At 32.9% G+C, this 23,456-nt stretch overlaps 2 protein-coding genes and 1 long non-coding RNA gene across 3 annotated transcripts; 2 read left to right on the forward strand and 1 right to left on the reverse strand.

Moving 5' to 3' along the window:
- Positions 1-304: 304 nt before the first annotated feature.
- LOC144558260 (glucan endo-1,3-beta-glucosidase GI-like) lies at positions 305-3,277 on the reverse strand. Its single transcript, XM_078307069.1, has 6 exons — positions 3,052-3,277; positions 2,295-2,522; positions 1,921-2,115; positions 1,619-1,846; positions 1,186-1,484; positions 305-1,098 (listed from the first exon to the last, which is right to left on the reverse strand). The coding sequence occupies exons 1-6, from the start codon at positions 3,193-3,195 to the stop codon at positions 426-428; spliced, it is 1,767 nt and encodes a 588-aa protein (XP_078163195.1). The 5' UTR covers positions 3,196-3,277; the 3' UTR covers positions 305-425.
- Positions 3,278-15,219: 11,942 nt separating this feature from the next.
- On the forward strand, positions 15,220-15,876 carry LOC144558269 (uncharacterized). Its single transcript, XR_013512877.1, has 3 exons — positions 15,220-15,336; positions 15,492-15,587; positions 15,816-15,876. It is a non-coding gene; the product is annotated as an uncharacterized LOC144558269 (long non-coding RNA).
- A 48-nt stretch (positions 15,877-15,924) lies between these two features.
- LOC144557759 (uncharacterized) lies at positions 15,925-18,241 on the forward strand. The gene is made up of 3 exons (XM_078306368.1): positions 15,925-15,956; positions 16,585-17,253; positions 17,663-18,241. The coding sequence occupies exons 2-3, from the start codon at positions 16,801-16,803 to the stop codon at positions 18,239-18,241; spliced, it is 1,032 nt and encodes a 343-aa protein (XP_078162494.1). The 5' UTR covers positions 15,925-15,956; positions 16,585-16,800.
- The last annotated feature ends 5,215 nt before the right edge of the window (positions 18,242-23,456 follow it).

Below are 23,456 nucleotides of genomic sequence, written 5' to 3' on the forward strand. Positions count from 1 at the left end.
GCAATATGGTAATTAAGCAAATTATGTAATCGGTGATTAATTGATACATTGTACAATTTAACCAGCATAAATCACATATGCCCGGCCCACCCGGCCCTTACCCGAGAGCAGTTCACTAGACCAAAATGCTTTGGACCAAAAAGAAAGGTCCAGGAAATCGTGTACTGCTCAAATATGGCTCGATCTATGGGCCCCCAAATCCAAGAAGGCAGTCTAATAGATATATATATATACACACACAGTACTTCGTTCTTTCAAACATTGAGAGAGAAAAACAAAGGAAGTAAATAAGCACATCCCAATCAAACAACACAATAAGCAGTCTGCAAAGCAAAAACAAAACAAAACAAAACAAAACAAAACAATCCAAAGCATTTTTAAAAACACGATAAGCACTCCACAATAAAGCAATCCCATCTGGATTCTTAACTGAAGTTGATGGAATAAACTGGTGTCTGATCTGGGTAGAACAGCCCAAAATGCCGGTCGACCTCATCTCCTGTTTTTCCATTCTCATTGAACATGGCAAAAATGTAAGTCTCCAATTTCCCGGGCCTCTTCGGTGTGCCATTACGGACATGATTTATCAGATTTTGCATGAAAGTACGTGCAATTTCCACTGTTGTGTTTACACCACCAGCTGACGGCCATCCGGTTTCTGATATAGCAAGCCTAACACGGCGACCACCAGCCTTCTCGAGGCCATAATACATAGAATCAACCATTGCATCAAATACATTCTGATAGTGGAATTGGTTATTGGGTCCATCACTATACACTGGATTAGGTTCACGGAACAGTGCGAAATCCAGGCCAACATCGGCTGGGTTTCCAGCATGACTAAAATAAGGGTAAATATTTGCGAGAAGTGGTGCTCCTGTGTTCTTCAGAAACTGAACTATGGGGCCCATATGTGGGGCTGAGAATACAGCACTCGATGGAGGGTAGGTACTTGTGAGTACGTCGAATCTCACTGAGGTCGAGACCTTGATTTTGCCTTGCAGACCAGCTGAGCAGATTGCATCATAGATTTTGCTCATTGCGGGGAGTACATTGTATGCATTACCATCCATAACTTCATTACCCACCGCAATGTACCTATATTATAAGAATGATGTATATAATTTAAACAAACCTTGAGCACATAATAAATATTTGAAATCAAAATTGTAATATAAACAGTACTTGAACGAGACATCATTGTATGGCAAAATGTTGTCACGAACCCAGTCGGCCGCATTAGAACCATTAGCAAGTGCTCCGACATCAGGTGCACCTATGATTAGCTCAATGTTTGATCCTCTGAGAGCATTAAGCGTGTCACGGTCAGGATAGTATATCCGCATTGAACCAATGCCTTTTGATTGGCAGAGCTTGATCACATCGCTGTGTGAGGGAAGGTTGTTACCAATCATTCCGTAGCAAACACCGACACCTGCCGTTCCTATGACTGGAATTATTTTCGTACTTTTTGCTTTTCCACCCTATGGCACCAAAATAATAAAAAACATAAAACAAAAATGCTTGTCAGACATAAAGGTGAAGGTTTTACTTCATTACTCAACTTAATTATTTGACCAGCTTAAGTAACAACAATTAATTTATAAACTGTTTGAACCTTGACATAAACTCCAATGGCATCGATGAATTGTCCTGAACGTGCATGGAAGCCGATAATTTGACCACCTTGAACTGAAAATTCAAAAGATTGCCCGTCTTCTGCACCATAGGGTCCGTAAGCACGCAAGTTTGTCACCAGTTTGAGGGACTTCAAAATAGTATAGTTGTTGAAGGTACCATAATATCCGCTGACTGTCGTAAGGTACTCATTTGCTTCAAACGAGATCTATAAAACCAATGTGTAACATATTTGTTATGCTTATAATTATGTTGGTTAACTTTTTGCAAGTGTACACATACCTCAGTCAGTTCTCCTCCATCTGAGCCCCAGAGATTGGTGCTTTCCTCCTGGCCATTGCGCTCGTAGTGATAATAGAGACCATCAATAGCACCCCCATGGCGAATGCCGATCTTAACAATGCGAGTGATGTCATAGGGATCCATTTCTCTTATGTCCCCACCAGGACCGCCGATTAGCCCCAGCTTTGTATAAGCCTTCATTACATGATCAACACAATATAATTAATGTGTCTGAAATTAATCAAATCATTCTATGAACTACTTTCTGTGTGTAATATATAATTAATTAATCAAATTGTTTTAGTCACTGTAAAATAACTTTTCCCTCTACAAAAAACAAGTTATAAATGAGAAAAAATAATAATATATTTTACCTGGACATAAACTCCAATGGCATCGACGAATTGTCCGGAACGCCCATGAAAGCCCATAATTTCACCACCTTCAGCTGAAAGTTGAAAGGGTTCCCCTTCTTCCGCACCGTATGGTCCATACACACGCAAGTTCGTTTCCACTTTTAGTGATTTCAACAGTGTGAAGGTGTTGAATGTACCGACATGGCCGCTCACAGTCATAATGTACTCGTCTTCTTCAAACGAGATCTATATATATATATATATTTTTTGTACTAATTAATTTAACATTTGTTCGAAATTTGGAAGGTAATATGTTTTTCAAACTAGCTTGTTTATGATATATTTTAGATGTGTTGTCAATCGCTGATGATCATTGCGGACCGCATATATTAGTTCTGTCGACATTAAATTTTAGTTGTGTACATGTCCTTCCTTTCATATTTGATTTTGATTAGGAATCCAAACTAGATAAACTCATTTTATTCATATACAGTCAAAAGTATCAATCAAAATGTCAAACAATTAATCAACTGACCAAGTCAAAAAATTTAAGAAGAAAAAAAATATCATCATAAGACTAACCAGCATGTAATTGGTATATTGGTTTATCTACTTGATGACATATTGGTCTTATATTGTTTTCTTATTTATGTCCTGAGTTGAATATATTCTAAATAAATATAAAGTTTTCACAGAAAATATGTACTAGTTTGTCACTCTAGCTTAATTCTAAGTTAACTTAGAGAATTGAAAATTAGATCAATAGTATTCATACCTCTGTAAGTTCTCCTCCCTCGCTGCCCCAAAGCTCAGTGCTTTCCTCACTGCCATTATGCTCGAAATACACAATGAAACCATCAATAGCACCCCCATGGCGAATGCCGAGTTTAACAATTCGAGTGATGCCGACAGTATTCATTTCTCTAATTTGCCCACCGTCACCACCGTATGGTCCCACCTTTTTAAGAGCATTATTGAAAGCAGACGATGCCTTCAAAATAATCAAAATGAAACCACACAATATAATGCATATATCAGAAAGTAATCTATATATGAACAAATTTAAAATTATTTATATATCATAATTAGGTTTTCTCTGTATACAACGACTGACAAATTATTAGTTCTCTAGCTAGGTCTAGCTTCAAAAGAAAAGAAAAGAAAAGAAAAGAAAGAATCATTTGATCTCTACGTATATAGAAGGAACAAGTCATACCATGATTACCACCTATGATCAATATCTGTATAAGGAATGTTTCTTTTCTAAGGAATGTTATTGGTTTCTTTTCTAAGGAATGTTTTGAGTAAGATGAAGGTGCCTCGTTGGTTATATATATACATCACCAAGGGATGCTTCAAATCTAGTACCCGGGAGACTTTCAAATATTTGAATGCATTATCGCCTAACCTTTGAAAAAGAAATTCAAAGCAACATGTAAATTATCACGGTCTAATTTTTTTTATTTGTTTATTTTTTGAGAAAGGAATGCCACTGTTCATGTGTTAATAGAAAGAAAGTCTTTTACGTATATTTTAAAATTAAAACCTCTGGAAGGTCAAGTTGGAAAAGGAATCAAAACTCAAAAGCCTTGAGTACCTTGTTAATTAAAAAGGAAAAATAAAATAAAGAGAGATTAGCACGGTCCAATTTTATTTCATATAGCATTATCATTTCAACTGAAATAAACCAATTAATAAAAACACATGGGTTATGTTTAGTGTATTAATGGTCGGGCGGGTACGGGTACCTCGGGTATACCCGGGACGGGTACGGGTACGTCTCGGGTACGGGTAGGACGGGTATGACAGGTATAAGGGTAAGGGTATGTCGGGTATATTTTTCAAAAACCACACCCTACCCGTCCTATACCCGTACCCGTGTACCTTTGACAAGTACGGCGGGTACGGGTTTTTTTTCGTTTTTTTTTCATTTTTTTCAGTTTTCTTTCCTGATATTTTTTTTCTGTTTTTGTTATGTATTTTTTTTACTTTAAAACAATAAAATATAAATAAAAAAAACATAAATTAAAACAGAATTTTAAAAACATAAATTAATAAACAGAAATTAAAAACTGAATTTTAAAAACAGAAATTAAAACACAGAAATTAAAAAACAGAAATTAAAAAACAGAAATAAAAACAGAATTTTAAAAACAGAAATTAAAAAACAGAAATTAAAAAACAGAAATAAAAACAGAAATTAAAAAACAGAAATAAAAACAGAAATTTAATAACAGAAATTTAAAAACAGAAATGAAAAAACAGAAATGAAAAAACAGAAATAAAAACAGAAATTAAAAAACAGAAATTAAAAAACAGAAATTAAAAAACAGAAATAAAAACAGAATTGTAAAAACAGAAATTAAAAAAACAGATTTTTAAAAATAGAAATTAAGGGTTTGGGGGGGAATTTGAATTTGGGGTTTGAATTTGGGTCGGGTATAAGGGTACGGGTACGGATAAGGGTGGACGGGTACCCGGGTAGGGTAAAGTCGGGTACGGGTAAGGTCGGGTACGGGTATGGTCGGGTAGGGTATAGTTGGGTATGGGTCCAAAAAACCCCGTCCGGTCCTTTTTTTGCCCCTACCTGCGTACCCGACCCATACCCGGGCTCGGGCACGAGTACCCCGGGCAGCGGGCACGGGCGGGCAGGGTAGGGTATACCCGACCCAGATATTATTAATACACTAGTTATGTTTGAGATAAATTTAATTTAATTTGTTGTAGTACAACAGTTATTTGAAAACACACACACACAAAATGAGAGGTCGTACTCCTTAATTATTATAACTGTAAGGTTGTTTTTAGAATTTCGTTCGAAGAAAAAGATATCTATTAAAACAAATTATATATTTGAAAGGGGCATAATTCTGTAATATAAAATTCGGTTGAGCAAATTTTGGACACAAAGAAGTTTCTTTTTAAAACACTAATATGTATATAATGATAAACAATATGATTAACCGTACGATAATTAAATTCATAGAGAGAGGAACACAATTTAATTGATTTGTTTAAAAGTTACATTGCATCTTAATTAATTAGTACCTCAAGTATATATTGTTTAATTTTAACGAGGAAAAAAAAAGCATGACACAGATTACCGATCAAGATAAAAGTTAAGATAAACAAATTAATAAAAATACCAATAGCATAGTTAATTAAGATAAACGAGATAAAAGTTAATAAGACATGATTAAAAAGTTTTAAAATTTGACCCTCCTTATGCATTGTATATTAAATGATATTAATTTAGGATGCTAGCTAGAAGTGGAAAATTGCCTAGCGATCTTTTTTAATGAGAGGGCGGAACTAGAAAATTAGAATTGGGTGGGTTAATAAATTAATTATTGTAGTGTAATTTTATTTCATAAGGGGAGCTAATATGTATAGGTACTTATATAAATTATAAAATATGAAAGACCAAAGTGCTAATTTTTAATTTATGGGATGGCTAAGCTAAGTTGCCTTTTAATTATATATACTGTGTAACGTTCCGCTAGCTACTGGAAAGATATGGTTCCTGATGTCGATGTTTGATGTGTCAGCATTATCGTATTGGTATAATTTCGTTCATGCAAATTGTGAAGATAATTTATATGATAAGTCTTTTATTTATAAAATAGAATTAATAGTCCAATTTTATTATTTGAGAACCGTCCAGCATGCATGCATGCACATGGTATTCCATGAAGAAGTCAAAAAATACATAAAACAAATTCTTTTTTTTTCTTCCCCAAAAATAAAAAATCTTAATTAACAAATATCCAATGAGTATTACAGATATTGAGTTCTCAAATAATAAATTCCAAATTATATATGCTGTTAATTATTGTCAGATATGATATATCATGATAATGCAATTTTGATATATAGTCCGGGGATGTGAATTGTATCTCTCTCAAAATGTTGAGAATCATTAGTATGTATTAGATATTTTTTAAATAATATTGTACACTGATATATTGGGCCATAAATTGAGAACAGATTATTAATGTACATGCCAGCATTGGTTGTGAATGATGCATATAATTAACCCAAATGTGAACTATATACAAGAAAAAAAATTGTATAGGTATAAATACTTGTAATACTTGATATTAATACTTTCATATGTCAGTTAGTGTCATATGTAAGAAATACTTTCAAGTATAGATATAAATACTTGCATGATGATGTATAAATACTTGTGTGACAACGAGCCCGAAAGTATGTTATCATGAATCTCATTTAAATGAGAAAATTACGTAGAAGAAGTTTGTGATTTTAGATTTGTAAAATTCCTCATAGATCGTCAGAAATGTGGACGAGATTGAATAAAAAAAATTTCACCTTTAAAAACGTGTATGGTCTCCCCATGTAATTTGAGATTTGGTGGGAGAGACAATTATTCATGCAAAAATTATTTGCCTTATAGATATAAATACTTCCGTATATGGAGATTAATACTTTAGAAAAAAACAGTGCTAGAACTTTTGTGCTCCCCAAGACAATTATGGAAGTTATCATGATCCTAAAAAAAATAAAAAAATTATAACACAAAATTCATATATTATTTAAATTTCGACCTATGATTTCCTAAAAAATCAAATTCAGCAATAATCTCATATGTGTACAAATTATACATAAAAAAAATTATCACTCTTATCTCAAAATTACAATAAATAATAATTTAAAAAAGTACAAATAAATATAAACCTCAATTAAAATTAAATTTCACAGCTCTTTTTTAACTTTGTTTTTGTTTTCTGAATTTCTTCATATGCTGTTGGATTTCACCCCTCTTCAAAAATTGATTAATCTGTTTTTTTTTTTTGGTGAACCGGAAGAGCCAAAGAGATGCTCAATTGCTCAATGGATTTCTTTCTTTCAAGCATTCAATGACATTTTTTTTTCTTTATATGGTTAACTTTCCAAATTCGAGCAAGAAGCCAAGAAGTTGTCTATTTTTTAATATTGATGGTACGCAAATTTAGGAGTCAAAATTGCAAATGGAAAAAAATAAATAAATAAGAAGTTGCTTCTCAAATTTTATTTTTAGATCCTATAAGTTTGTAATAATACATAGGGGGCTGCTATGTACAAAAAAAAATGACATTTACATGAACTTCTATATACTTGATTTAAAAAAAAAATGAAAAGGTAGCTTAGCACCCCTCAACAGTACTATGTTTTGCCACTGCTCAAAATTTAAATTTGAATTCAAATAATATGTTATAAGTTGACATAATTTTGAAAGAATTCCTCTCGTTATTAATATGTCCTGTAAATTTCCGACTAAACCCGAATTTTTTATAATCTAGTTCAATCTTGAACAAACTATAAATTTAAATTATCTCATAATATCCAAAACTCGTGCACTATCAATGTATAGCCAAATTAGACTTTACGTACAATATTGTAATCAAATTTTAAATTTAATTCCGGACCATTTGTTATAAAGAGATACGAACTAGCTAGCTTTAAAACTGTTATTTTCTTTATTAATTTATTCCGCAAAATATCAATCAGATTTGAATTATTCTTTATCTATTTCAGTTTTAAATATCTGAATTTATCAATTACCGGACAGACACCTGATCGAGTAACTCGTGCAATTGATCTATCATAGTATGAAAATAACAGACACTGCCAAGGCTTTCAAAAAAAAAAAAAAAAAAAAATCAATTTATAGCCTTGCATGCGTAGTAACTCGTGCCAGATCTTCTTTGAAGATGTAAACGTACACATGATTAAGATTAGAACAGCCCTTGAATTTTTATTTATTTTGAATATTAGAATTAGCAGCCGCGGGCCCACTCGTACGTACGTACGGGTCATGAAATTATAATAGATATCCATCCTGGAGCAATTATTCCATTAATGCCCCGCTTCTTCCACTTGTTAATTTTAGAGAGAAAAAGAGAGAGAGAGGTGCGCATGTCACTGTCAGCATGTGGCGACTAATTCGAATGTATCCATTTCTTTTAATTAATATTTCTTATTGCTACGTACGCTCATGCATTGCCTTGTTCAACTTGTTTGAAAGAGAGATGCATGTATTGTTGCTTGTGGCAAGTTGGCTGTATTGCTTCAAGGAGACGTTGTACATATAATTATCCATTATATCCGTACACGGGCATGGGTACACGGGTATGGTCGGGTCATGATAGAATGAACTAATTATTAAGTTAAGTTTGAACTTTGCTCACGATAGATCGAATGAATATGAATGGAAGGAGAAAATTTACGTGGTGATTTTGTTTAAGGCAACCAAGAACAAAAAATAGTACCAATATTCTTCTATGATAAATTGTCAATCAATATTTCAATTCTTCATTTTTATATCCTACTATTATCATAGAATTAAACTTTCACACTGCAACTATTATCTTTTCATGAGATAATGATTGTTGAACTTAGAGGATTTTTTTTCTATAGAAATTAATATAAAGGAAGAGAAATAAATAAAAAGAATATATCAAGTTTTTAATTAGTAAAATAATCGATAGAAATTTTACCGATTTTAATAATTTAAAAGTTTGTATCGGTAGAATTCTTACTGAACCTAACTCAGTTTTTTTTTTTTTTAATCTTACACATGGATGGAATTCTTCTATTACATCTCTATTAAAATATAAAAGTTTTTTAAGAAAATAGATGGCATCTTTTATATTAATCTAAATTTGAAGATAATTTATCTATTTTCTTAAAATATTTTTATATTTTCATAGAAAAAAATTAAATAAAAAATAAAAAAAACTTAGTTTGGATCGGTAGGATTAAATGCTAATAATTCAAACTTTGAATTATTAGGATCGGTATAATTCCTACAGATCTTTCTACCAATCTGATGTACTCTTTCTATTTCTCTATCTTCCTTTTTATGAATTTCTATAGAAAAAAAATTCAGAAGAACTTATGTCAATATTATCCTTTAAATCTGCAATCTTCTATGGCAAATTGGCCAAGAACTTTTGTCATTATTATCATTTCTATATCCATACTTAATTTACACGAATTTAGGAGTTCAATTTTTGGTTTTATCTGCTCTTTATTTTAACAAATTATGGATTTATCAATATATAGACCGTGTGCAACATGGACCAACGATTTGTTTAATTAGTGATAGTAAATGGTCAACAATTTTTTTAAATTTGAGCATCAATTAATTACTTTACTAATAAAAAGAGAGCATCAATTACATGTTTCTCAAACCGAATTATTAGCAATAATTTAATTCTTAGTAATTAAGCACAATATAATTAAGCATCAATTACATGGGCTATGGTGCATTGCAATGCATGGGAACTCTTGTGCACTGGACTATAAATCACCGTGATTCAAAGTCCAAATGACTGATCCAAACCGTTCATCTTGTTCTTTATATTAATATGTGCTTGCAGGGGCGGAAGACAGTAGTATCAAAAGGTGGCTAAGTAAACTCCAAGATTTTTATTTTTTCTAAAAGATACCTAAAAAATTTATTAAAAAATTTATTTTATATGTCTCAGCCCCCGTTGATAATACAAAAAATTTAGAGGGTATATGTATAAGAGTAACGTCAATTTCACTTGCTTCAATAGTTTGGTTCTCCAACTTACCAGATCACGTGATCGATTAAATAAAAACATCTCACTTGAAAACTTGGAAAGTTGTTTAATACATGGTTGTAAAAAACATCCATTTAGGCCGATTAATCGTCCGATTAGTCGTTGGCGGTGATCAAACCATCAAGAAATTTTCCGATTAATCGGCTGATTTTTTTCATTATGACCGATTATTCCTGATTATTCTCGATCAATCACTTAGCCGTACCATGTCCGTCCGACGAGCGCGATACTGTTATTTACAACACTGGTTTAATATAGAGAGGTACAAATTAAAATAGAAAAAGGACAACGTGCACATTATGGTTACCCAAAAAAGAAAAAGTTATTGTAATTTTAGGAGAACTAAAAAAGAAGTTATAAGAATAGAAAGCAAAGGAAATGACAATGACGCATTAAAAAGTAATAAACTAGTTTATGAGGTTAAAAAAAATTCAAAATAAGAAAGATAAAATTAACAGTGAAGAATCATATTATCTTGTGTTTTATAGATTTTGGTTTTCATTTTAATATTTTTTAAGTATATGATGTTTAGTCAGTTAGCCTCCCCTATACTCAAAGTTGAGTTCCGTCCCTGTGTGCTTGGAGACCAAATTTTACATTTTTTGAAATTTTTTTACTATTTATTAAGCCACTTTGAAAATCGCTAATCCGGTGGTCCAGAAATTTTTACTGTTTTTACTGTTCATCCAGATTTTCAAAGTGGCTTAATAAATAGTAAAAAAAAATGTAAAATTTGGTCTCCAAGCACATATTAATATGGAGAACAAGATGAACAGTTTGAATCGGTCATTTGGACTTTGAATCTGTGATTTATAGTTCAATACACAAGGGTGCTCATGCATTGCAATGCACCATAGCCCATCTCTCTCTCTACACACACCGCGTGCAACATGGACCAGCGATCGATTTGCTTAATTAGTGATATTACACAGTCAACAATTTTTTTTTTAAATTTGAGCATCAATAACGTACATGCTTCTCAAACCGAATTATTAGCAATGATTAAGTCTTAGCAACTAAGCACAATATAATTAATGCGAAATTTTTGTGTTATCATGCATACATGTTGATAAATTTTTAATTTGTTGGATCTTGAACTGGGATAAGAACTAATTAATGTCTTGCATCGATCACCTAGCCTTGGTCAACATATAATAATAAATTTCAACTAAAAATATATATAATTAATAAACATTTCAGAGATATATAATTATTAAAAGAGGAAAAGACTAACAAAAAAAATAGTATCTACAATTCTGAATATATATAGTCGGTGATAATACAATAATGAATGATCAACTAATTATATTGTCCTTAATTATTAAACTTAAATCATTGCTAATAATTCGGTTTGAGAAACATGTAATTGATGCTCAAATAAAAAATAATAATTTGTTGAACATTTACTATCACTCATTAAACAAGTCGTCGGTCTATATATAGAAAAGTGACTTTTTGCGACGGACTACTTTCATTGTTCAGCTTTTTCTTTTTGCGACGATACTTTTTGCGACGGACGTCCGTTGTAAAAGCTATTTTTCTCTCGCAAAAAGTGTCTACTTTGTTGTAGTGATATATTCTGAATATAATCGGTGATAATACAATGAATGTATCAACTAAATAAGTACAACAAACCCCCCCCCCCCCCCCCCCCCCACCCACCCACCCACCCATCCACCACACACACACACCACAACCCCACCCAGTTGATAATTGGAGTTTGGACGTTTCGGGATGAACAGTGTTACTAATATCTATCGTCTGCCTCGTCATTCTTTGTATGATCTAATCTATATCAGCTGCCAAACACTAATGCTATATTAGAAAAGCTAGAATCATGATGTTTTTTCATTAAAAAGAAGGATGTTTATATATATAAATGATCGATATAGAAAACAATTTGTGACAATCAGGAAAACAATTATAGAAAAAAAAATTAAAGGAACATATAATTCAGCATACATTCAAAGTGGAAGGTACAACATATATCTTAGCATATGTTGTAAATAGTATCATTAATTTATAAAAAGTAGGAAAAATCATTTCTACTAATGATATCCAATATCCTTTATGATCTAGAAAATGTTTGATCTCTCATTATCATGTACATTCAATGCAAACATTTTATCTTCCTCTTCTAGTAAATAATTATTTAGAATATTCCTAAATAAAAATAATAATTATTATATATATCAAGTTCAAAATTTAACCTTATATTTATCTTATAGGAATGCACCTTAAAAAGTGTATTAAATTTGATGCAATTTGAAAACCGATTGTGTACCACCTGATAGCTTCTATCCGGTTTTTCAAAAAAATAAAACCGATTGATCACCATTTCAGTGGCAATAAAACTGCATGGTTATTTTTCCAAAGTGCTTGATGGATGACTAATTGATTTTTCAAATTGCACATATTTTCAATACACAACATATCTAAAGAATTAATAGAAAATATACAAGTAATTTTACTTTTTTATTTATAACAAATGTGTGATTGGTTACCAATTATCAGAGTTGACAAACAAATTTATTGTGGAACTGTGTTGTTAATATAACTCGTTCTCTTTGCACGAGTGAAAACATTTTCATCTTTAATTTCCATATTATTAGTTATAACCTATAGGAAATCAAGTATATATATATACCCTATGGAGCAATTAACGTGTGTTGCAAGATATACATGTAACATACAATGATAGAAGGTGAGGGGCAGAGGGCCATGGCTCTTCTCTAACTTTTCTATTATCTTGTTTTTTTTTTTTGTAATTAATTAGTGCAAATCTCTGATTTTGGTCCCCTCTGGCTGATATTATGTGAAGTTGCACTCCGCTATATAAATTTTCTGGCTGTCTTAATTAATTAGGTAGCGGGTTGGTTTTTCCATGGTGCAATGACTTGCTATATATTTTACCACATTGTTTGGTGATTGTAAATCTTGTTCCAATACTCATGAGATGACAAACTTTTTTTAATAAGGAAAATTTGAGGTGGAGTCTTCAATGAGATAGAGATTCATACATAGTCATTCAACTATTTTTTAAGATAAAGAAGAGAGCAAATTCTTCGCCTTTAAATATCTATATAAAAAAAAAATCCTATATTCAAATTTCAAATATATAATTATATATGCAGGCGTTTGGATGAGGTAAAGAATAGTGCTAATCCGGATTAGCTACTATTTCAAACTATTATTTTATGTTTTGATGTATTTGGGTTAGTAAAAATGGACTATTCTTTGTTTGTTTTTTGTGAGTTAGCATGTTATTCTACTAACTCAACTAAAAGTTGTGTTAGCTCACTATCTCAAATTTGCGTTAGCTCACTATTTTTACTAACTCAAGTCTTCATCCAAACACACCCTATATATAAGATGTGTTTGGATTAAGACTTGAGTTAGTTAAAATAGTGAGCTAACTTAAATTACATGCTAGTTCTTTAATTAGCGAGATGCGAAATGACAATAATGGAGAATGATAGTTCTTTAATTAACGAGACGCCAAATGACAATAATGGAGAATGATAGCGGGTTACTTTTTTCACATGTTGCACTGGCTTGCTATATATATATTTTAGCACATAATTTGGTAATCTTAAATCGTGTTCCAACACACTCATCATGAGATGACAATGGTGGAGTCGTGGAGAACACATATATAAGGGATGATACATGCACTCAATTGAGTGCAAGGAATTAATATATCTTTGTTTATTTTAGTAGAAGCTTAGCAGCCATTATGCTTGGCTTAATTAGGAGCCATGTCTGGTTTCAAAGCAAAGTGCTCTCTCTTAAACTATTGACATATGGCCAAATAAAGAACTCACAGTACTACCACTAATCATATCTGTGATCTATTGTATACGTAGTTATGTACATATAGTGTTATATATATATTCCCCCAAAAATTTCATTTTTCTGTTATATATATACATAGGAGGGTTCCAATACCTCATTATAACTCATATTTTATATATTTGTTTTCAAAGTTCAAAATATTGATTTAAACCGCTCAACATGATGTTTATACTAACATATGCTTGGGATGAAATTTTATTATTTTTGAAATTTTTTTACTATTTTTTAAGATAAGTACAAAATCACTGGTTTTAGACATATTTCACCAAAGTGTTCTTAAGCTCACCAAAGTGTTTGGTGAGCTTAACTTCAAAATCCATCAAATCAGTTTCAAATGACGAATTCGAACCGTTGAAATCCGCCTATCTTACGAGCGATGCATCTACATGTGAAAATTTTAAACGTTCGAATTAATTTAGTATAAAGTCAAGCGGTAAAAAAACGTTTAAAAAATAAATGCACTAAAATTAATTTATTAACCTTTTAATTTTGACCGATTGACTTTATACTAAATTAATTCAAAATGTTTAAAATTTTCACATGTAGACGCATCACTCGCAAGATAGGCAGGTTCTAACGGTTTGAATTCGTCATTTGAAACTGATTTAATAAGTTTTAGAGTTAAGCTCACCAAACACTTTGGTGAGCTTAAGCACAACTAAACTAGTTCTATTCATAATATAATATATATATATATAAGTATATTAATATAATAATATAATAAAAAAAACAAAAAAAAATTAATATATATAAAATCTTAATATAATATAATATAATAATATAATAATATAATATATAGAAAAATCTTTGAAATCTTGGACAGGGTTACTTAACCCGTTCGGATTTTCTTTTTCTTTTCTTTTTTTGATCCGGGACGGGTTGAAGCATTCCGTCCGGATTTTGTTTTTGTTTTTTTTTTCTTTCCTCCGCTGAGTTTAACGCTAACCATTAATTAACTGGACGGGATAATTAGACCCGTCCGGTGGGATGGGCTGTGGCAACCCGTTCTACTCATTTCTCGATAAAATTCAAATCCTATACCGTATTTTGATATTTTATTTATTTATTTTCTATTAATAAAAAAATCGGTGGAAAATTCAATGAAATGCTACTGCTAATTAACACTTATTGCATCTAGCCATGTGATGTCTAGATGTGCCTTGTCATTAGAATGAAAAAAAATTCAGTATACGCAGAGTTTCCAACCAATAAATAATATTTTCATGGATTTTAAATTCAAGGGTATATTTGTGATTTTAATTTTTAAAATTATTAAATAAAAAGTAAAATAATCAGAAGGAGATAGAAATAAGAATGTTAAAATTTTATGGGGATATTGGATATTATGAAGTTTTGATGGAGATATTGGCTATTTCAAAAATTTCTATGGGTACAGCGGAAGTTTTTCCAAAAGAAAATTAGTAAAAAGAAGGAAGGGTCCGTATGCAAAGTGGCCAATTCCTTGGAAGAGCGGGAGGCGCCAAAATGTCCCAAAAAACGCCTCCTTGGCGCCATCACCGACTCACCGTATCACTTTTGCCTCCCTTCTCCTCTCCTTTCCTCAACTTATTGCCATGGCTGACTGTGGGTTCCGCTCCCCTCATTTCTCGGAGGTTTGCATCATCTACTCTCATTACTTTTCACCTCTATGCTTATTCTTATAAGTTGTCCATTGACTTGTTGCTACTTCTATTGTTCTCTTCAATGACATTACAATCTCCTCCCCTTCTGCTAATTCATTTTTTTTTTTTAATTGTGCTTAATTTAGGAAGTAGCTTATCTGCCACCATGGCTTCAGCCACATCAGCTGCCGAATGAACTTACAGGTGTCAAAGACAAATGTAGCATTCCAATGCAATCACAGGTGCTTTTTTTAACCTTTCAACCTTTTAACCTTAACCTTATCAATGAGTATTTAATTAATGTTTTCATTTTGCATTTTTCTTCTAAGTGACTGCTTTCTTGTACCAATTTATAGGACACAGTAGGTTTTAGTACTGAAAACTGTTCTCAGTATTAAGACCTAACTGGTACAGTATATTCTCTCTGTAATGCTTGCTTCTAAGTATGTTCACTTCTTAAACCATTTCAGAATATCTATTTTGAGGAGAACATATGCGTTGAACAAAACGGCCAACAGTTCTCAAGTAATGAATCTGGATTCAATAGTTTCCATTTGTATCTATCTGGAGATACTAATTCACTCCACGGAAGCATCCCTTTGACTGGAAATGTGAGAATTTAGTTTTGACTTCTTTAGATATTTTATTGTACAATAGTGGGCTACCTGGTGAAATCGAGGGGTGGTTCGAATTTAATCGAAATATAATCAATCACGATAGTGAGGGTTTATTGAGGTAAAATTAGGGATTTTGAGGGTTAAATGAGACTCATTTCCCTCGATCTTATTTGAAGCTCAATTTGTTCGCTTGAGGGTAAGTATTGGTCAGGATTGCACAGTTCAGGGCCTATTTAGGCATTGTTAGATCAAATCTAAGGAGAGTTTTATAGTTGAAGCTTAGTCACAGTGCAAATTGGGGGTTAACATATACTTAACTGGGACCGACCTAGTTAAAATAGGTTAAGCTGAGTGACAGTAAATTAATTCACAAGGAAATTGACAGAAAATTGAGTCATTAGGCGTGGCCGCAAATCTGTGCAAAATAATGTTGAATTAAGCCTAATTTCGCAAATAGAAGTCATTTGAACCGCATTTTGTACAACTAACACTCAACTGAGGTTACTAAGAGAGATACATAGGAATTATATAATTACAATCGAGCAAGGCCAGCATTTGACTTCTATCTGCCTTTTTCTTTAAGAAGGTTCTTACAATTCTTAATTGCACTCTCCTTCAACAGGCACTTCGCCTCTCGTTGAATCTTTCTTGTACAGTGTCTGAAGATAAAAACCCACCGCTAACCAAAGAGAAAGTGAAGAACAATGAAACAAGCAAAATTACTAGTACCAAAGAGAAAACAAAGAACCACATAAAAACTACCAAAAAAGATGCTCTGACCCTCGCAGAAGCTGACATAAATGAGGCAATTGAACTCTCTATAGCAGCCTCTGAAGCTATGGTGATTACAGAAATGGTTTTACTTGAGTCAGACACGTCTCATTTTCCTGCATTTAATGCTCTTGATGCAGCACTTCTGGTAAAGGAGGCACGGAGAGAGATGTTTGCTGATAGAGAAGATGGTTCAGGTTCTTTTTTGGAGCTGGAGGGTGACGAATCAGGTTCTTTTTCTGACTTAGATGAATGTACCATGGCTATTGCTTATGCTGATGTTGGTTTATCTGACAATGGGGGTCCAGATAGCAATTTTCGTATTCATGGTTCGGACAGTTATCATGATTCTACAATGGTCCCTTGTTCCATAAAAGAAAGTACATGCACACCCCATATTTTCAATATTAGAAATCCAAGTCCAAAGGAAGAAAATGCTGCTGCTATAGAAAGTGAAAAGCAAGGTCCATATAATTTTGGTGGAATAAAAAAGTTGAAAGAAGTTGAAGATAATCTTGAGGTAAACCCATTACTTTTAAACCTTAAATTTATTTACATTATTAAATAGGGATAGATTGTCATTCACTTCTATTTTATTTTTTGAGAAATACATGAACAAACTACTGTGAAGTATTTGTTTCTCAATAGATGCTCCTTTGAGGGGGTTGGAAGGTCGGCCTCTTTTATGTGAAAAGAATATATAGTTTTAACGGTAAATCAAGCCTTGCATTTTCTTTGAGGGGAAAAATATTGAAGAAATCTCCAAAAAAATAAATGCAAACCAAGTTCATTATATGCAACAACAAAAAGAATTGCAAAGTTGGTACATGTACAAAGCATTTCCAAATATGAACTTCACAAAATAATCCATCTTTACTTGTGTCATTGTGTCAAAAATTCTAGCTTTTATATAAGCATTTCAATTTCAGAAGGATTATGAAGTTGCTGTCCAAAGAAACGCCTGCACAAGAAAAATCAAAGGACCATTTATTCGAGAAACAAGCTTCATTTCAGAATCGATGGACACCTTGGGAAATTTCCCTTTTTTACAAGTAGAAGAGGCTGAAAATGAGATAGTTGCTTCGAACACACCAACTAATTCAAGAAACAAATGCCTTACTGAAGGGGTTTTTTCGTCCATGGATGCTCTCTGTTCTGTAGTGCCATGCAGTCTTTCTAATCCTTCTATGGATCAAATTTCAAATGAAGAGAAGAAATTTGGGATAAGAGATGTACAGTTTAATAAAGCACCTCCAACTTTTGATAAGAAACAATTGGATGGTTCTGATGTTATGTTAGATGAGATTTGTGAAGATATAAATTTTAAAAATAACTCAGATTTGAAAAGGAGAGAGTTGGATGAAACAGCAGGCAGTAAAAACAAAAGGGTTAGGTTTTTAGAGGCAGAATGTGTTGACAGGGAGGCTAAGAAGAGTGAAAGGATGAAGCATAAAAGAGGCCACATTTGTAAGTTAGATTTTCCTTTCATTTCTCTTACGAAGTCCTGAAATATTTAGTTAAAGCTCAAGCTTGTACGAAACAATTTTGGTTTCCAGAAAACCTTTGATAACCAAGGGAACTGATTAGACTACAAACTTAATAGAAGTCCCCAAAATCCAAAAGGGTTTAGTCTCAGACCCCAAATGGTGAATATTGAAACTCATCTGTTTAGCTTGCTTGAAGGATTTTTGTGCGTTTTCTGACATTTTTGAAAGACACACTTCTCCAAATTTATCAAAGGTCCACTCGTTTAATTCTTGAATTCCTTGAAAAAAGAAAGAAATCAGAATTTTGGTTCTAAGAAAATAAAATAGTTATTTAAAGGGCTGAGTTGGGGTTCTGAAATTTGAAATTTCCTTATATCCTTTGTTGGTCTAGCACAATACCCATAATTGCATAAAGTAATGTTTCGTGATTTGTAAAGCTCATTGTAATTGATTTTTTAGCTTCAAAATCTGGAAGGAGAAAAGGAGTAAAATATGGTTTGGACAGTATTTCTCGAATCAGGAAACAGAAATGCAGCTCTTTTGCTGGAAAGATAACAGAAAGCAAAGAGATGATGTTTCAAGGTTTAGATTTTTTACTGACTGGACTCTCCAATAAGAAGTTCAGAGAATTAATATTCGTAATTATTGCATAATTTATGACCTTTTACTTCATATTTCACAAAATTGAGATCACATGTATCTTTATTTTGTAGGTATTGGCACAAATTCATCAAGGATGAATTCCCCGATTAGCAGGTTGGTTTCATGGATTTCAGTCAAACAAATGCCACCTTGATGAATGATGACCGATGATGTGTTCTTCAATACAATGGGAAAGCACTCAAAGATAATCGGGACAAGAGATTGATATTTATTCCTTATCATCAGATGTTAGTGTTATATATATATTCTAATTTTATTATATTTTTTTCAATTCAGATAAATTATAGAATATGACATGCTATGAACCTAATATGTAGAAATCATTGGATATTGGCCGTGCTTATGCCAAGAGAACGTGCATTGTACGTGTACGATTCCGATAAGAAGATTAAAAAAATGCTAATGATCACTGCTGCTGTTGAGGAGTAAGTGTCTTCTTAAAATTTACATCTGTTTAGAATGCTAATGATCTTATTATTATATTATCATTTTAAATATGTCTCGTTAGTACTGATTGTTCAATTAATGTCTTCATATTTCAACAGTGCCTTCATGAAGGAAATAGGTACTTCTTTGACGGTTTGTACCAATTGCAAGGTAATAGTTTCTATTGCACACATTTGTGAATATACATATAAGCCATTTGTATACTCGTAATAAAAAAAATTTATTTTTTTGAAACTTGTTATATAGTACTCAAAACAACCAGCCGGCTGGGAATGTGCATATTATACTATGTTGCTCATGCAAGACATAATAAATGAATTTCTTGATGTTTTTCCGCAATTAAAGGTATATATACATTTATAAATTTTTCAAAAATAAGCATTGCTGCTTCAAATATAATAAAATACAAAATTTAATTGTATATGCTCTTCTAAATTCTAAAAATGTAGGATCTTCCCACTAAACATACGGCACAACGCTTGGCCGAATTTCGCCTAATGTGGGTCCAAATTTTGCTAAACGAGATAAAGTCGAGAAGAAGCACAACAATTAATTAGGATGTGTTATCCGAATTTGCATGCATATGAACATAAATTTTTTGTAATAAGTTAGGATGTGTATGATATCTAATTAATTTAGGATGTGTTTTATTGATAATTAAATTAGGATGTGTTTTATTGATAATTTAGGATTTGTGATAAATTAGCATTTTGGCCAGCTAAATAAATATGGGAGCTGGTCATTTAATAAAAAATATTTTTTTAAATTACAATAAAGCATCAGGATCGATTCTTATCTAAGAAACCGATCCAGATAGCATTTTTAAAAATAAATAAATGGCAAAATAACTATCAGGATCGGTTCTTATATAAGAACCGATCCTGATAGGTAATAATCTGGATCGGTTCTTATATATGAACCGATCCAGATAATTGTTTTCGGTATTTAAAAAAAAAATCTAATTTAAAATATATATCAAGATCGGTTCTACAGTACAACCGATCCAGATAGTAACTATTAGGATCGGTCGTAAAACCGATACAGATTTGTTTGATATCTGTATCGTCCTGATCAGGATCGGTTGTGAACCGATACTAATATGCGTATATAACTGATTCTGATTCTATTTTTTCCAATAGTGCTCTATGCTACGCGTAGCATGCTAGCAGGTTTCCATATAACAATATGTTTTTGAGGACCCAGGCGGCCGCATTAGAACCATTAGAAAGTTGTGCGACATTTGGTGCATCTATGATGAGGTAAATGTTTGTGCCGTTGAGAGCATTAAGCGCGCGTGTCCCCCCGGTTGGGACAATATATCCGCATAGAACGAATGGCTTTTGATTTGTAGAGCTTGATCACATCGCTGTGAGAGGGCAGATTGTTGCCAATCATTCCATAGCAAATCCTATTTTCGTACTTTTTGCACAGCCACCCTATGTCGCCGAAAAAAAACATTGAATAAAAATGTTTGTTAGAGAATAAGGAAAAATGTTTTATTTCATTACTCATATTAAATTAGCCAGCTAATTAAGTGACAATAATTAAGAACTGTATGTACTCTGTACCTTGACATTACTCCAATGGCATCGATGAATTCACCTGAACGTGCATGGAAGCCGATAATTTGACCACCTTGAGCATAAAATTAAATGAAATAAATTGCCCGTCTTTCTCACCATAAGGTCCGTAAGTACGCAAGTTAGTCTCCAGTATGAGTGATTTCAAAATTGTGTGGTTGTTGAATGCACCAGAATAGCCTCTTAAGGCTAAGGTACTCATTTTCTTCGAATGGGATCTATAAAGCCAATATATATGTTACTTTTTATTATGCTTTTATTTTGTTGTTTGCTACCTTTTTGCAAGAGCACACATACCTCCGTCAGTTTTTCCTCCCTCTGCACCCCAAAGCTTGGTTCTCTCCTTCCAGCCGTTGCGCTCGAAGTGCACAATGAAACCATCCCCATGGCAAATGCCGATTTTAACAATTCGAGTGATTCCATAAGCATCCATATCCAGTGTTTTAAAATGCAGTTTTGTTCATGCATGCGGAAGGTCACTGCATACCGCATATGCGGATTTTCATGTGGATTTATATATACGGATTTTAAAATAAAAATTCACACACACACACACACACACACACACATATAGAGAGAGAGAGATGGGCTATGGTGCATTGCAATGCATGGAGGGGTTTGTGCATTGGAACATAAATCTAAAATTCAAAATTCAAATGGCTGGTCCAAACCGTTTATCTTGTTCTCCATATTATTATGTGCTTGGAGACCAAATTTTACATTTTTCTGAATTTTTTTACTATTTAGTAAGTATTTTACAAAATTGTTGATCCAACGGTAGCTGCTGATTTTACTGTTTTGTTAAGCCACCGTTGAATCAACAATTTTGTAAAATACTTAATAAATAGTAAAAAAATTCAGAAAAATGTAAAATTTGGTCTCCAAGCACATATTAATATGGAGAACAAGATGAATGGTTTGGATCGGTCATTTGAATTTTGAATTTTAGATTTATGGTCCAATGCACAAACCCCTCCATGCATTGCAATGCACCATAGCCCATCTCTCTCTCTCTCTCTCTATATATATATATATATATAGAGAGAGAGAGAGTGTGCCTAATATGCATTCGGTAGCACTTCAGCCGAAGTGCTACCGATTCATTTTCTGATTTTTAAAGTCCAAATGATCGATCCAAATCGTTAGATGTCATCTCCATATTAAAATGTGCTTGGAGACCAAATTTTACATTAGATCAACGACTTTCAAAATTACTTAATAAATAGTAAAAAAAATTTCAAAAAATATAAAATTTGGTCTCCAAGCACATTTCAATATGTCACACCCCGGAACAGGGGGTCGCGCAGTTTTGTTTTAAAATGCGGTTTTGTTCATGCAGTATTATATATATATATATATATATTGTTTTGTTTTTGTATGTGGGCCTAATTCTAGGAGTATGCGGGGGGTGGCAGGGGGGCGGCAGCCCCCTGCGAGCGTTGTCTGAGAATTTTATTTCGGAGAAGTCAAATTGCATAAAAATCCTTTAACCGACGGCCCTGATTAGTCAAATTATCATATGATTTGATTTAAAACAAGTTTGGTTCAATTCCGATTTAATTTGGCTAAGTTATACCCAAAACAGCATTTTTCAGAATCCCCATTGCGGCCCGCAATAGAGCTGTTGCGGCCCGCAACAAGTTCCAAAATTTCCAGCCTCTGCAAATCGTCTCTGCCTCCATTCATTGCGGCCCGCAATGACCTGGTTGGCCTCTGTATCCATTCATTGCGGCCCGCAATGACCTGTTTGGGTTTTAATCTGCGAAATTTCCTCTGTCTACTCTCATTGCGGCCCGCAATAAGAGTACTATTTTTCATTCCTTGGTCCATTTTCGTGAAATTTCACCCCGTTTTCAAACCCGATCAAATCCCCGTATAATTAAACAATTATTCCCCATTCACTAGCAATTTTAATGACATTTAATATGCAATTTCAACATTTAAGTCATAACAACAATTTAAAACATATCGTTAGGGTTTTATAACATAATACGGTTCGATAATAACCTATACATCAAAATAACCGTCTACGGGTTCAACTACACATTCAAAATGGGCATAAAGGTTTTGGCATAACCTATTAGCTCGGCCTAAACTCACGCGTCGAGCCCGAGTCCCACTTCACTCGCGTTTACCTGCACATTTCAATTCAAAGTGGAAAATTCCCCGAGGGGAAGGGGTGAGAAAACCTGTCATCCGTTTTCTCAGTGCGGAATTTAAAGGGCTACTGGATTTGTGAGAAATCCATCACCAGAACTAAATACACTAGCAATAGGGCATCTATTTATTTATTCACCAATAATAATAAATGCACATGTACCGGGAATAGATTCAAACGGATTTCAATTCACAAAAATCAACATCAATCAACGAATTTCCAGAAAGATTTGGTTTCACAGATATAATATATATAAGTCTGGTTCTGAGGTGCAGATATTAACTATCGATCACCTCCGGCTTAACAGTTCTATTTTCTGGTTTCAAGTCATACAATCTCATCAATTCATCACTTAAAATATACACGGGCATATTCCGCGAATATGCAA

Source organism: Carex rostrata, chromosome 1 (genome assembly GCF_964058835.1).
Source record: "Carex rostrata chromosome 1, lpCarRost1.2, whole genome shotgun sequence".
Classification (NCBI taxonomy): domain Eukaryota; kingdom Viridiplantae; phylum Streptophyta; class Magnoliopsida; order Poales; family Cyperaceae; genus Carex; species Carex rostrata.